Raw genomic sequence first — 15,659 nt, 5'->3', positions numbered from 1 at the left:
GTCACATTTTTAATGAATTAAAAGTAGGTAATTGCACTTACATCAAATCACGATATGGACTAGTACCTGTAAATATTAAGCCAGAAAAGTCTATTTAAATATGAATCCTGCATGTTCTGCGTACCTGTGTTAATGAATGGCGCAGAAGCGCGACTTCGTTTATTACACACACGGAAGCGCACGTGACGCTCGCGATGATTTCAGCGTCTGCCGTCTCACTAAATAAAGACGTGAACACGAGGAACATCTCCAGAACTGCTCTGAGAGACACTTCATGAGCATCTGACCGTTTGATTTGAGAAAACTAGCATCATATCACATACATAGAACTGTAAAGGTATTCACGGTAACCTGTCAAAATAAAAATCTGGTTTAATTTAAAGACAAGTATTTGCCAGAAATGTATTACTATTGTTCAGCAGAATGTACATAGCCCACTACTACTACTAAAATGAAACAAACATTATTTTTTTAAGGAATAATCACACAATATTTCTTCCATGTTTTATTTTTAATAGTAAATCCCCTTTGTTTACCAAAAAAATAAGTTTGCTTAATTTTCAATAATTAAAAGAAAAATTAAATGAATGTTTTATGTCTAAATTTGATAACCAGAAAAATGTAAATACACATAGAATTTCTGAGGGGAAAGAAACTTAATTTTAAGAAAGAAAAAAAAAAAGATTAAAATAAGATGTTTTATGCATTTAAATAATTACACATGCTAAAACACAGAATCAGGTAACAATAAAACATATGGTGAAGAAAAAAAACATTTCATAGGGCCCTAAACATGTAATTTTTGTTAAACTTAATAAATTGTTATGAAAATGTATGTGTTATTTTAATTAATTAGACATGCTTTTTGATTAATACAATAAAATTTAACCATTAAAAAGGAGTTGAGAAAAACTTAAACAAAAAAATATAATCCAGAAAAATTAAAACCGAAAAAATGGTATTTGGAAAAAAATAAAATGGATTTCATAGGGCCCTATGATTGACATGTTCAATGATTGGAGATTTTCTTGTGACATAAGATGTTAGCGTAACATTAGTACAGAGGCAGCAGGACACAGGTCAGGATGCACATTGTTCAAGTTCCACATTAACACATCATCTATTATTCAGTTTGCATGTTTGTGTGCAGTAAGACTCTAAAAAAAAGAAACATTCTGTGATATGTGGCCTTTTTACCCTTAACTGATAATATTTTTTAAACCTATATCAAGTAAATAAAATACAGTGTACATGCGATGTTATGTTTTATATAGTGTTTGAGTATGGTACCAATTTTATTGTTTCCACCAAACATTTTACATACTCGAAGATTTCTTTAGGTCTTGTCTCAGACCCAATCTCTCTGAACTCGGTCTTGACTCGGACTCGAATGAGCTGGTCTCAACTACAACACTGTTCAATAACACCTCTGCAGTGCCACAGTCTGATCGCCTTCACGCCACGCCGCATTGAAGCAGTAATTCGTGCAAAAGGAGCCCCGACCAAGTATTAAGTGCATAATTAAACCTGCTTTGGAGATCTTGAACATTTCTGTTTTGTAAATCGTTTTTTGATTGATCTGAGAAAAAAATTCACATTTTAGAGATACTGAATTTTTTTATTGTACTAAGCTGTAAATCATTAGATTAGATTAGATTCAACTTTATTGTCATTGCACATGTATGGTACAGGCCAACGAAATGCAGTTAGCATCTAACCAGAATAAGCAGTAAGTACAGAATATACAAGGTCTACAATATGTTACAAATGTACAATAAATATTCAAATAAGGCAGTATTATGGACATAATTTACTGATTTTAAATACTATCAGCATGATATACAGATAGGTGTACTATGAACATACTATACAGATGGATTATATAAAAGTGTATGTACACTACAGGCAGAAACTATAAACATATGAACATAATTTACACTAGCGCAATGGACAGTAAAGGGGATAGAACATTTTTCAGTGTGCAAATGGATTAATCCGTATTATGGATGAACAGGCAATAGTGCAAGTAATAACAACTTTACTGTTTTTTGCTTGTAAATAAATAAATCAGTCAGATGTGGTGAAGAGGGGGAGGAGTCTGTGTGTATGATGTGGGGGGGGGGGGGGGGGTGGTGTACGAGAGTTCAGCAAGGAGACAGCTGTAGGGAAAAATCTTGTGGTCCTTGTCCGGAGGCTCCTGAAGCACCTCCCGGAGGGCAAGAGGTTAAACAGTCTGTGGTCAGGATGAGAGGAGTCCTTAAGAATGCTGCGAGCTCGACGTAGACAGCGTTTTCTCTGGATGTCCTCAGTAGCAGGAAGTAGTGTCCCTGTGATGCGTTGGGCTGTTTTCACCACCCTCTGCAGTGCCTTGCAGTCAGCCACAGAGCAGTTCCCATACCATACTGTGATGCAACTGGTCAGGATGCTCTTGATCGTACACCGGTAGAAGTTTCCCAGGTTGGCTGAATACAGCTGGTTCTTCTTCAGTGTCCTGTTATCTGCAAACTTAATGATGGAGTTGGATCCATGCACAGACTTGCAGTTGTGGGTGTAAAGGGTGTAAAGGAACGGTCTCAGCACCCAGCCCTGTGGTATGCCGGTGTTGAGTGTGATGGTGGTGGAGCAGGTGTGGCCTGACCTAACATGCTGAGGTTTGTTTGTCAGAAAGTCCACAATCCAGTTGCAGAGGGAGGTGTTAATGTCCAGGTCTCCAAGTTTTGTGGTCAGCTTGGAGGAAATGATGGTGTTAAATGCTGAACTGAAGTCAACAAGCAACATCCTAACATACGTGTTGTTATTGTCCAAGTATGTGAGTGCAGAGTGCAGCACTGTGCAGACTGCATTCTCTGTGCTCCTATTTTTATGGAAGGCAAATTGGTGTGGGTGGGAGGCAGTCTTTGAGGTGTTCTAGGACCAGTCGCTCGAAGCACTTCATGACAATAGGTGTGAGTGCTATGGGGCAGTAGTCATTTAAGCATATTGGGGAGGAGTGTTTTGGCACTGGCACAATGGATGTGGACTTAAAGCATGTTGGCAGTTGCTCGGGTGAGGGACAGGTTGAAAATGTCTGTGAAGACCCAGGAAGCTGCTCTGCACATGCCCTAAGTACACGGCCATCCGGGCCAGCAGCCTTACATGCATTGATCTGGCTCAATGCAGTGTGGACATCTGTGGAGGTGAGTTTAAGGGGTTGGTGGTCTGCTGAGGCTGTTGCTGTTGAAGCGAGCATAAAAGTAATTTAGCTTGTTAAGGAAGGAGACTTCTGTGACCGTTGGAGTGGAGTTGCTTGACTTATTGTCACTGATGATCTGTATGCCCTGCCACATGCGTCGGGGGTCAGAGTTGGAAAGGTGTTCCTCAACCTTCAGCTTGTTGCCGTATTTGGCCTTTTTGATGCCCCTTTTCAGGTTAGACCTGAATTTGCTGTAGGCCTGAGCATCATCTGACCTGAAGGAAGTGTTGTGGGCTTTCAGCAGAAGTCGCACCTCCTTGTTCATCCATGGCTTCTGATTAGGGTATGTTGTGATCTGTTTTTCGGTTGTAACACTGTCAATGGTGGTGTTGATGTGATCCAGTACAGAGCAGGTATAGATGTCAATGTCTGTTTGAGAGCCACAGGCAGCCTGAGAAGCAAACATACTCCAGTCAGTGTTTTGAAATCTGTCCTGAAGTAAAGAGTCTGCTCCAGTTGGCCACACTTTGATGGTCCTCACTAATGGCTTCACACAGTTGATGAGAGGTGAATACTTAAGCCCCTTTCACACTGCACGTCGGACCAGGCAAATTGCCGGAACATTGTTTGTGTAAACATGATCCAAAGTTTTGTCTCCTCTGGTGTGGCAGGAAACATGCTGATGGAATTTGGGGTGCACTGTCTTTATTACAATAAAAGCAGCCTCCGAGTGAGCAGTCTGTTGTTTACTAATGGTCGCATGAAATTCATTCAAAGCAAGCTTGGCATTAGCATCCGGTGGAATATAGACTGCGGTTATAATGGTGGAAGTGAACTCCCGAGGCAGATAAAAAGGTCTACATTTAACCATGAGAAACTCTAGGTTAGCTGAGCAGTGTCTCCCAACAATAGCCGCATTTCCACTGTCGGGCCAGTGCGAGCCAGGGCTTAAAGCGGGCCGGGCGGGGCTAATAGTCTCAGGCCAGTAGCACCGAGGCCAGAATAGCGCAGGGTTTCCACAGTGGAGCCTGAAGCTCCGCTGCGCGTCACTAAAACACGCCCTTTACACGCCTCTCAGAACAACGTCATGCAACCTCATCATTTCAACAACAAAGAGAAGTTATCAGAAAATTAAGAAATAAGTCACTGGAACATGCGCGATCACAAAACGAACATGATAAAAGCGGCCATTTGTTTGCATGCTTTGTTAAATATTCAAATTCAAAAGCATCAATGCTTTAACTATAGAATAAGTGAAACATTGATCATATTGATTTAATTTATCAGGACTCAAAATTAATCACACATAAGTACACTTATTTCTATTTTATTTATTTATTTTTAACGCTTATGAAAATAGCCTGCTTATTCAGTCGAGTCTGTTTCTGTTTATTTGTAGCCACAGTAGCCATCCCATTTAGAATGAATGATAATATCTCTATTATTATAAAAGCTGTTTATTTGGTATTTAATAGGCCAAACTGGCTTTTGGCTATTGAAAACAATAACCATAACCATCTGAAATTAACGGCAGTAACTTCACAGTAAGTAGCCTACATTCAATACAAACATAGATGGTACAGACATCAGCATTTAGCTTTTGTTTTTGAATTGGGTTGAAACTACATAGAACTGGCCTTAAATTAAAAGATTAACTGTTACATGTGAAATTAAAGGCAACAACTGCATAGTTCTACAGTCCAAACACCACAATCAACACACATTCAGCATCAGCATTCAGTATTTTAGTTTTTAAATTTGGTTTTAAATTTAAAACAAGGTCTTTACCAGTGAGACTAAAAGTAGGCTATATAAGTATTATTCCAAAATGTTAAAATCAAATAATATTGGTGCGAATAAAACAAAGATGCAAAGTGTTTCATTCATCCAATTAAAAAAATAATAATAAAGGTAATGATTTACATCTATATTTTTTTACTTGAGCCAATGAAAAATAAATAACTATTGTCTCAAGTTAAACAATATAGATGTGAATCATTACCCAAAATTTTTTTAATTGGATGAATTAAACACTTTTCTCAGTGTGCTACAGCAGGTGATTTTAAAACCAAATTCAGTCGATATAATTTTAAGGTAAAATAAAAATAATCATCCTATACAGAACTGTCGTTTACTTCTGGCTTTTCCAACGTGTATGCAAGCATGTGAGAAGTTGAGCTGAACATCCCTTCACTGTCTCCGCTTGTGTAGGGCGCAGACAGGTACAGATACGCTCGCACAGCTTCAGTGAGCGCTGGAAAGGGACTCTTATTTTGATCAGTCGGCAGTTCGCTTCCTGCTATCTGTGCCTCAGACGTGTAGCTCTGCATTCCCAGTGCTGATCGGCTGCCCGTGTCCTGCGCACAGATTTCTAAATACTTCCACACAAATGACATAGCGAACGATTACAATGAAGTCTGTGCATGCGGATGCACTTCCGGAAAAATCGACCAAAAAAAAAAGACATAAAACCGGCCGATTGCCGATCGCGTATTTTAAGCAAAAACCGTCCGGTTCCGATTTATGGCCGGTCAACCAGTGCATCCCTAATATATGTTCACTTTTATGAAGGCAGAAAAACAAAGTTCATTAAGACCAGTGGGATTGCTTGTGATAAAGATCTAAATGCAAAAGGCACGAGACTGTTTCTGTCTGTGGTGTTTTAACTTTAAATATTTTAACAAGAAAAGTAGGCTAATTATTGTGTTTAAATGTGTTGCCGCTTTCTTGAGCAGCTTATAATACAAACCTAGAAGTAAAATGCATGAATAATGCGTTTTTTATATTAGAGGTCGACCGATATATCGCTCGGCCGATATATCGGGCCGATATTTGTCATTTTTTTATATATCAGCATCGGCCGATATCCGTGTTTAGTAGCGCCGATTTAAAGTCAGGCACGTCGGCAGGCAGCCCCGTGTTATTGTTGCAGTGGAAAGTGCTGCTGCGCATGTGAAGGACCCCAAGCCAAAACGTTTGGAAGATTCGACAACAGTCCTGGGAGATAAAGGTAGTCAGAGAATCTCACTCTGTAAATGGGGTGGAGAAGTTGTCAGCTCTTACAAACACTGCAGCGTGATTGAGGGCTACGTTACTCTGACTTGCTCACAGACAGCACCGTGCTCGGAGAGACAGCTGTCCTGGAGCTGCCCAGAACCATGAATCACATTTGTTCGGAAGCATGGTTTGATGCAGACAATAGCCAGGTTTCCATCCAACTCATTTGCATTTAGGGATGTCAATATTCGGTCATTTCCATGATCGATCGACGTTTAAATTAACGATCAATTAATAACCTTAATACTGCAAAATGCGTCTGCAGCGGTATTATTATTATTATGTGCAAAGCCATTTGGGAAAAAAAGCTTTCTCACCCGAATTAAAGGGGTTTTAGTCTGAATAAAATGCTAGTAGCAGGACTGTAAAATGAATAGATGTGATTATGATCATTTGATAAAATGAAGAGAGCGCGCCATACATTTTAGATCATGTTACTTTGTTGACTGTTTCCCGTCAAGGAGACTGCTGAATGCATCTCTTTAAATGGTTTCGTGGTGCTCGTTGTTGTATTTTAAAACGCAATTGCAATGTTTTCAAATGACACAGTATTAAAAATAAAATGATCCCAAACGTAACTGTGGCGCTTGCGGCTGTGCTGCGCAGTCAGTGAACCGCTTTTTCACATCAAACATTTTATGCAAGTATTATGACCAGTACCTTTTTAAGTACTTTTTTAAAAACGTCATAAACCGGGAAACCAGCATAATTTAGAAAAAAACTGTGATATAAATTTTTGTTCAAACCGCCCAGCACTACCATCCAGTCAACTTTGCATTTAATATGCTCCAATACAGCACTCTGATTGTAGATACTGTACAAAAAAAAAAAAAAAAAACTTTTGAAATGTTTTACTTTACATTTATGTATATAATTTATGTATACGTTTATGTATATAATTCTGTTTATGTATACACTGTATTCAGTATACACAAAGAATATCAGCCAATACATCGATATCAGAATTTTTTTACTCCCTAATATCGTTATCGGCTGCTATTTAAAATTAGAGGCAACCACAGCATTTTAATCACGATCCAAACAAAGATGCTACATACATGCAACAGGAGCAGTTTTTAATCCAAGTTAGATTTTGTCATTTCAAAATCTGAAGCAAAAACAATGTTCTGACTTGAGTTTTCTGAAACGACACCACAGAAAATATATCTGCATGAAACACACAGTAGATGCGCTTAATGAAAACACAAATTCACTCCCTAACTAGGGATGGGCGTTTTCCGCAAATATCACATTCGAATATTTGAGCTCACAAAAAACGAATATTCGAATATTCGTTTATTTAGTTTAATGAGACAGACGTTATTTATCTGCAACATTTATTGTTTCCGTCATTTTTGAACAAGCTTACACACAATAAGCTTGAACATTACACATCGTGTTTTGTAGCTGAAAACCTTTAACAATGCGTGTGTAACGATATCAACCTTCATATTCATCCGGAAGAAGGAGGCGGGAACCGGCGGACAATCAAAAACATTTTAATAACAAAATAAACACAAAACAGCGCACCAGCCCCTCACGGACGACTGGTGCGCATAAAATAAAAACCAAAACACAACTAAAAGCCCAGGCCTGGTCCTCTCTCGTCCTTCACTGTCGTCGCTCCAGTTTTATATCCTTCCATCTCCTCCATGGGCCTCGAGACCAGTGGGACGAACAGGTGTAGTTCATCTCCAATCACTCCCCCGGCCTCGCTCCCATGTCCCTCGGCCCCGCCCCACTCGTCACAGCGTGCAAACAAACAAAAGTACAGATTAAAAGCAAAAAAAAAAAAAGTGAACAAAGAAAAAACGTAAAGCAGCCTGCAGCAATTAGGCTATTGTAGAACGTAGCTTAGCTTTGAAACTTTGAAACTGTCAGCAAATCTTTTTTTCTATTGTTTTACATGTTCTTGTTAAGAAACACAGGCGTGTAAATATGATCGGGGGAAAGTCGGCTCCTTAGTCTGTTAACACTAAGGCCGGCCGCGGAGAAAACGCGCTCTGACGGCACAGACGTTGGCGGGACTCACAAATAACGGTGTGCTAAGTAATTAAGTTTTGTGAAGCGCTTCGTGTTTTCGTTTCACCACTGAATGGGATCCTCATCTGGTGGAATACATGGCTCCAGCAAGAACTGTTCCCACTCGTCTCGGCTGGACTCTCTGTAATCATCGCTGGAGAACTGGCTCAGCCTTTTCCGACGAGTGGGCATTGCATCTTCTTCATCGTTGGTGACGCACCATTCGCATCAAGGAAAATACTCTGATAATGTTCAAAAAAGTTTTTTTTTTCTTACTTCTCTCATGTTTTCATCGAGAAACCTGAGATGTTTGTGCCGAGGGTCTAGGGCAGACGCGAGAAGAGGAGTTTTCACTGCATTCTCCAAGTTAGCGGTGTTTAGTCGTTGCTTGAGCGATGCCACAACAGTGTTCTTGAATTCGGTCACTTTCTGTGATTCTCCACGGCATATTTGAAGAACTATAGAAGACCGCAGTTCTTAGGGGCCATTCATATATCGCGTCTTTTGCGCGCTCAAGTTTGTTATTTCCAATGTAGGCGCGCTCATAATGGAATCGACGCAGTTGCGATGTGCACGCGGTGCGACGCGCCGTTTTTCCAGGTGCGTTCGCACCGCATCGAGTTAAAAACATCTCAACTTTTCTGAATGCCGCAAGCGCACCGCAGGTCATGTGACAAGAACTAACCAATCAGCCTCATTCTTTCCCATAACAACGTTGAAAGCTCAGCCAAGATGAAGGAACAGCTGATCATAGCTGTATATGGATTGCCATTTTTAAATAAATTTAGTAGCAGAGCTACTGAAAGCGTTTTTTTTTGTGCTGCAAATCCATTTATCCTTTGCTGAAATTTCCGCGTCTTCATGGAGAGAGCGCGTCATTGTTGCTTAGCAACGGCAGACCCCTCAGGTGCGCTTCTGCCCAAGCGCTTTGGAAAGGAGGAGAAAGCGGCGCGCCTAGCGTTTTCCACGCGTTTTTAGGCGCGATATGTGAACAGCCCCTTATTCATTCATTAATTATTTTTTGCTTGCATACATCTTCAAATATATGCCGTGGAGAATCACAGAAAGTGACCAAATTAGGTTTTATTGTGAACTTTTTTTTTTTTTGCGAAATTCGAATATCATTTGTATTTATCGAATAATTAGAGCAGAATGTTCGACCATCCGTGCACACCCCTATCTCTAACAACAGCCTGCACCAGCGCAAAACCCTCTTTTGACTTAAATTAAATAAATCAAATACTGTTAGTATCCTACTTACTAATGACATGCAGTGAAAAGTTAGCAATAAAAATGTATTGATACGGTTATTTTTGCGCATGCATTTGTAGGAGTTTCAGATTAAACGTTTATGGCAGGAGAATATTGAAGTCTATATTGATCTGAATTACTTAAAAAGTATCATCTGTCACGATCTAATTTCATTTATCTGATTACAGTCACAATTACATTAATAATTAATGCACATTCTTCAAGAGACTAAAAAGTATGCTTTGAGAAAACCTGCTTGAATAAATATATACTTCAAGTAAAAGGCCTTTTAGTATTTGTGCAAACGTCCCTCTTCAGGTCACAATGCACGTGTCACTGCTGTCAAATCTTTGCTGATTTTTATCAAGTAAATGCAGGGCTGGACTGGGACAAAAAATCGGCCCGGGCATTTTTGTCCAGACCGGCCCACTATATGATCATAAACACCACCCATCTTTGCACGCCCTTAATTATATGCAAACCAACTTCTATTCATTAAAACCAGTAATGCCATGTAATGAGTGAGTATAGGAACGAGTGAGAGTTAACAGATGAAATAAGTCAAAATGTTATATTTATTAATACAGTTAATACAATTTATTAATACAGAAGCTATAAGCGGCTCTGGCATAGCAATACCAGTGTTTCTTACAGGATTTTTGTTAAAACTATGGTGGTGTGTCCTCGGTTCTTCTAGGGGGGTTCGGGGGCATGCCCCCCGTGAGAAAAGTTTGTGCATTTTGATGTTAAATTCATTAATCTGGTGCACTTTGAGAGTTCAAAATTAAAAGCTCCAACCCATATTCAGTGTGCAAATTAAACAAAGAAAAATTCAAACCTCTTTTAGTTACAGTGTCTATTTACATTACACCTATACATAATAATAGTTATAATATTAATCCAATGACAGTAATAGCCATATTTTGTAAAACAAATGCACAAAAAAATAAAGGAAACTTTCTTAATTAGTTGTACCAATTTCTATACTTGAAAGAGATAAGCACATGATCTTTTATTTTGACGCAAACTGCATCAAGCTTTTATTTTGTCGGAAAACATGGTTTACAAACGCCTCTTATTAAATTTCTAGTGAATTGCGGTAATCGTCATTTATGCAGATGTGGAAATAATCTACACTCATGACATGGCCTAAGTGTTTTGAAAGTAGTTATGCTTACCGCAGGCTCTACACTTTCTCATCTCTCTCCTGATCCTCCGTCCTCACTATCATCATCTGCCACAGGAGCTGATGAAGGTCAGAAAACATATATTTTGACAGTTTACAGTGTCTGCTTTAAGGGCCTGGTTCTATTTTTTCACGCTATTTATCTGCACATTCCTTGCGTTTCTTCTCCATCTTTTTTTACAAATACACACTGACACTACTGCCGCTCGCTCACTCGTTTAAAGTTGTGATTGGGCCAGCCCAGTGTCAATCAAGAAAAGAGCCAATGGGCCGCTGATCTACGTGTTTCATGGGCTGGTCTGTCAGAAAAAAAAACTAACACTGACTTTGACCAATGCATTACACCGGCACAAACCCAGCGCCGCCAATTAAGCAAAACAAAACAAAACGAATGGGCCGCCGATGTACAAATTTTATGGGCCGTTTAAAAAAATATATATATATATGAGTATGAGATATCGGCCCAAAAAGCACGTCGGCCCACCGGGCAAATGCCTGGTATGCCCAATGGCCAGTCCAGCCATGAGTAAATGTAATAACTTATTTCCAGATGAACACTTGGCTTCACCTGAATCTCCATGAATCATTTATGTAAGTATCTGCTGTACTGTTATGAAAATCTCACTGATTTGCATTACAAGTAACAGCCTTTCATCTTCATTTTTTGCCATATGGCCTAAGAATCAGCATTTACACCAACTTAAATATTTTTATACTATTTACATATTATTATACTTGCATATAGTTTGAGTCTCTGAATAAAACAGAAATGTTTCTTTCTCCATATTCTCACGTCATCATATATGAGCCAAATGCCACATATGCAAACATATATTTTTTTTTAACTTATTCTTTGTACAAAGGATCAAAAACTGAAGAGAAAAAAAAGACACTATTTCATGTCATGTCCTTTACGGGGTTACAGTTACACACAATTAAATATAACTTTTTCAAGTAAAATATTTAATTTCATATTACTGTTCTTTTTGTGAATGACGTAATTCATTCATTTGTTCCTTTATTTAGTCATCTTGCAGATTTGCATTTTTGATTATAGATTACATTTTTCATAAGGTTTGGGGAACATATGTCCAGTACAACGGTCACTGTCACAAACCAATCAACAGTTGATGGATAAAATCAAGTCCCAAACTACATTTTGCCTGTTTCGATGTCCCAAATAATAACTTTAACACATTTATCCAGAAGTCAGCTCAGCTTCATACCATCAGAAGAAACACACATATCTGCATCATTTAATCAAGTCATCAAATAGCATTTAAAGACTCATGCGACTGATTCCGTCCTTGTTTAAGGTTGTCTCACACACTTGCTACTTAACTAACAGAAACATACTTGGTTTTAAAGTGTACCTTTGCCTGCTGAAATTAACAGCATCCTAAAACAGTGATGGCATGATAGATAGATAGGTATATAATGCACAAGGCTCTGGGACAAAAAAATGGATGAACTTACAAAACATAATATCAACATGATTTAAGCTTAGGAGCAATGTGCAAACACTGACTGCAGTCAGATAAATACAGTTATTTATATCAGATATAACCTCTTGCTTGGTTAGGTATGTACAAATGAAAGGTTGCAGTCTTCAGTTGTCAAAGGTCACGACAATCAAACACAGAAGAATCAGCACGAAACGCTTTGATACTAGCAGACATTCATACTAGCCCTAGATGACCACTGACACACAGGACTAAAGGATCAGCACACTCTCCATACACTAACTTATACAGCAGTGTCGTGACCATCGCTGCATCACTATCTGAGCTCCACTCTCACGCATTAACGAGTTTGCATCATATCTGTTCATGCACAAGGCTAAAAGAACAGCAAACTTTGTGTTTTAAATGTCAGGCATGCGGAATGATCCTGCACTGGGCTTTACTTGGAAATCAGCTCAACATGTGGGAGCTCGACACACACCAGACCCTCACATTACTCGAAGCATTTAACACAACATGCATTGTCATCGGAGCAAGGTGTGTATCCAGATCCGTCAGTTTGTGTGTGTGTGTGTGTGTGTGCGTGTGTTCATTAGCAATGTTAGCAACTCACATTTCCTCAGCCACTTCACCCAGCAGCGCACGACGAGCATGTGGTGTTTCTTGTTGTCGATGCACCACGAGGATAATCCCTGGATAGACTCCATCGTGTTTGAGACTCCTTGAAATCGCCGGTCCATCGATGACTCCAAGGCGGCCGCCATCGTCCCTTCCCTCCCCTCCCCTCCCCTCTCCTCTCCTCTCCTCCCCTCTCCTCCCCTCTCCTCTCCTCTCCTCCCCTCCCCTCCCCTCTCCTCTCCTCCCCTCCCCTCCCCTCCCCTCTCCTCTCCTCTCCTCCCCTCCCCTCTCCTCTCCTCCCCTCCCCGCCCCGCAGCGCCGCATTTCACCGGCAGAGGGCGACAATGGTCGGAATAATACTTCTTCTTCTTCTTCTTCTTCTATTTCAATGAACTGTATTGGCAGCTAACAGTCTTTGTGCATTACCGCCATCTACTGGATTGAGGTGTGATCACGTTGGGAAGTCATAAATAAATGTATATATAATAATAATTGAAAAAATAATAATAATAAAAAATAAAAAGGAGATCAGAGCCCAAGCTTCAGCTGGCGCTGCGTGTTCAGCTCCTCCAGCTTTAACCTCAGCTCAACCTCCAGAGAAGGAGAAGAAGAAAAAAAGGAACAATTAAATTGGGCTAAAGTCTTCTAGCTAGTTGTGTTTCTTTTAGAAACTCTATCACTGCTTTGGCTGTAGACTGTGTTACAGGTAGACTTAACAGGTTGCAAAAAGTAACAGAGTTCTTTGTTACACTCCTACTGTACTGCCTACATGTCACAAGTACATGCTTCACAGTTTCTGTTTCCATACAATATGGGCACATTCCTGTCTCATGTTTTCCTCTTGTGTGTAAGCCACTGTTCAGTCCTGTATGTCCTAACCTTAGCCTGGTGAGCCAGGTTTCCTCCTGTCGTGAAAGTGAGCTGATCATTTTAACTGTTAGCCTACATGCTGTTGAATACTATATAAATTCCCCTTTTCCCCCTTATCCCATTTATCCTGCCAGAGTTTATGAATACCATCTTTAATTTTTGTTTTCAATTCTGATTTGCTGAGTGGAACCTGTAGTTCTACTTGTTCTGCTTTAAGTGCTTCTTTTGCCAACTCGTCTGCCCTCTCATTACCCAGATTTCCCAGTCTGGATGCTAGTTAAGCCGAGTTCAGACTGCACGATTTTCAAAGTAGTCGGTTCACTGTTCTTTTCACACTGCATGACTATCTTAGCCAGCATCAGTCACTGCTGTGTTCACACTGCACGATGGATTGGCGACAGAAGGTTTCACACTGCATGACTTTACAATAGGAAGAATCGCCGACAGCTCTGTCTGGCACGCAAACTACGTTTCACAACCAAACACCCGCGAGATGTGACAAGGAAACAACGCGATATCACACGTGCAAGACCGGAGTGTTCACGTGAGACTAGGATAGCACAGATGAAACGTCAAACAGACACGAGTGCTTCTGCTAAATTTATACTAATTTATCTTCCAGACTGACACTCAGCTATTACTGAACTGAAGTAAAAAAAAAAACCCACAATGCTTCAATGTTGAAAGACACAAAAGGAGACAATCAGTTCAGGTTTTTAAACAAACACACTTATCACACGATCCTCAACAGTGGTGACAATTTTTCATACTGCAGTGCATGACGGGAGTTTTTACTAAGGTTTTACCCAGCATGCAACATTTTGTTGATTGTCACCACTGTTGAGAGTCATATGCTGGTTCTTGATGTCTGTGTGTGTCTACTAGTGATGGCAAAATCGAGGCCTCGTGAACCAATAAAACAGTTGAACCAAATGTGCCATATTGTGTCGAGGCTTCGAATCAATCCGACACCCGTCTCAACGGTGACACCCAGTGGTCACTTGCAGGTGTTGATCTGAAACAACCTTGACGAGCCATTAAAAAATGTGTTGTTTTTTATTATTATAATGTTCTAATATGTGAAGCTTGCAACCTATAGGCTCCTCACTGTGCATAATGTTATTTTGGTCATGAAAAATGAATATTAATAAAAGAAATCAAGCCACAATGTCTCACTTTTTTAGAGATTTTTATTCAAAAATATTAATTTATCTGCTGTGGAAAGACTTAGCCTACTTCTTTTTTACAGATAATTCCTCCAGCCTTTGAAAAAATCCTCTCACAAGGGACACTTATTGCTGGCATACAAAGATATTTTTTTGCAAGGACATACAAATGAGGAAAGATTACTGCTCTCTTTTTCCAGTAAGTTAGTGGATCATGAGTTCTGGGCAAATACGCATCGTTGATGTATTTTTTCACTTCCACTGTGGCATCAGCTGTAGCATTGTGTATCATCTTGGTTTGATGGATGCGAGTATCAAAAAGTTCCCATAAACTGTCCTGTGTTTCTACTGGTGTTGATGTTGATGGTGATGGGTGTGATGTTGACATTTCTGGGTCTGAATAAAAATGAAAACAGCAATTAGTAACAAATCCTAAACTGACGGCATATATGAAGGATATATTATATTACATGATTCAGATTACATAACATAACACAGACTGAAACTGCTCACCAGGATTTGTGTTTGAACGCATCAGTGAAGCACACTCCAGTGTGATATGCTTTTCAGCTTCCTGGGCTTTGGCAGCATTTCCAAATGCCACATTTTTGAACCTTGGGTCCAGCAGTGTAGCCAGTGCCAAGGCTCTAAAACTCTCATAACCTCCACATCTGGAGTGCAGACCTCTTGCAGATGTGAGCCTATGAGCCAAAACAGGAGAAACACATATTTATAATAATGACAATAATATGACAGTTATGGCCAATCACATGGGTAGTCTGGTCATTGTGGCCTACCTAATTGAACAGTTGATTCCTGCGTTGCATTTCCTTTTTTCTGTGCAAGCTTGTGCT

At 39.8% G+C, this 15,659-nt stretch overlaps 1 protein-coding gene across 1 annotated transcript in view; it reads right to left on the bottom strand.

Moving 5' to 3' along the window:
• Positions 1-12,925, bottom strand: part of LOC132157980 (regulation of nuclear pre-mRNA domain-containing protein 2-like) — a 33,861-nt gene extending 20,936 nt beyond the window's left edge. Inside the window, 1 exon segment of the mRNA XM_059567223.1 lies at positions 12,765-12,925. Coding sequence (XP_059423206.1) covers positions 12,765-12,915 — 151 coding nt within the window. The 5' untranslated portion in view covers positions 12,916-12,925.
• Positions 12,926-15,659: the final 2,734 nt, after the last annotated feature.

This window comes from Carassius carassius, chromosome 15 (genome assembly GCF_963082965.1).
Source record: "Carassius carassius chromosome 15, fCarCar2.1, whole genome shotgun sequence".
In the NCBI taxonomy this organism is placed as follows: Eukaryota; Metazoa; Chordata; class Actinopteri; order Cypriniformes; family Cyprinidae; genus Carassius; species Carassius carassius.
The sequence above is the reverse complement of the archived record's forward strand: the minus strand, read 5'-3'. Positions and strand labels throughout refer to the sequence as shown.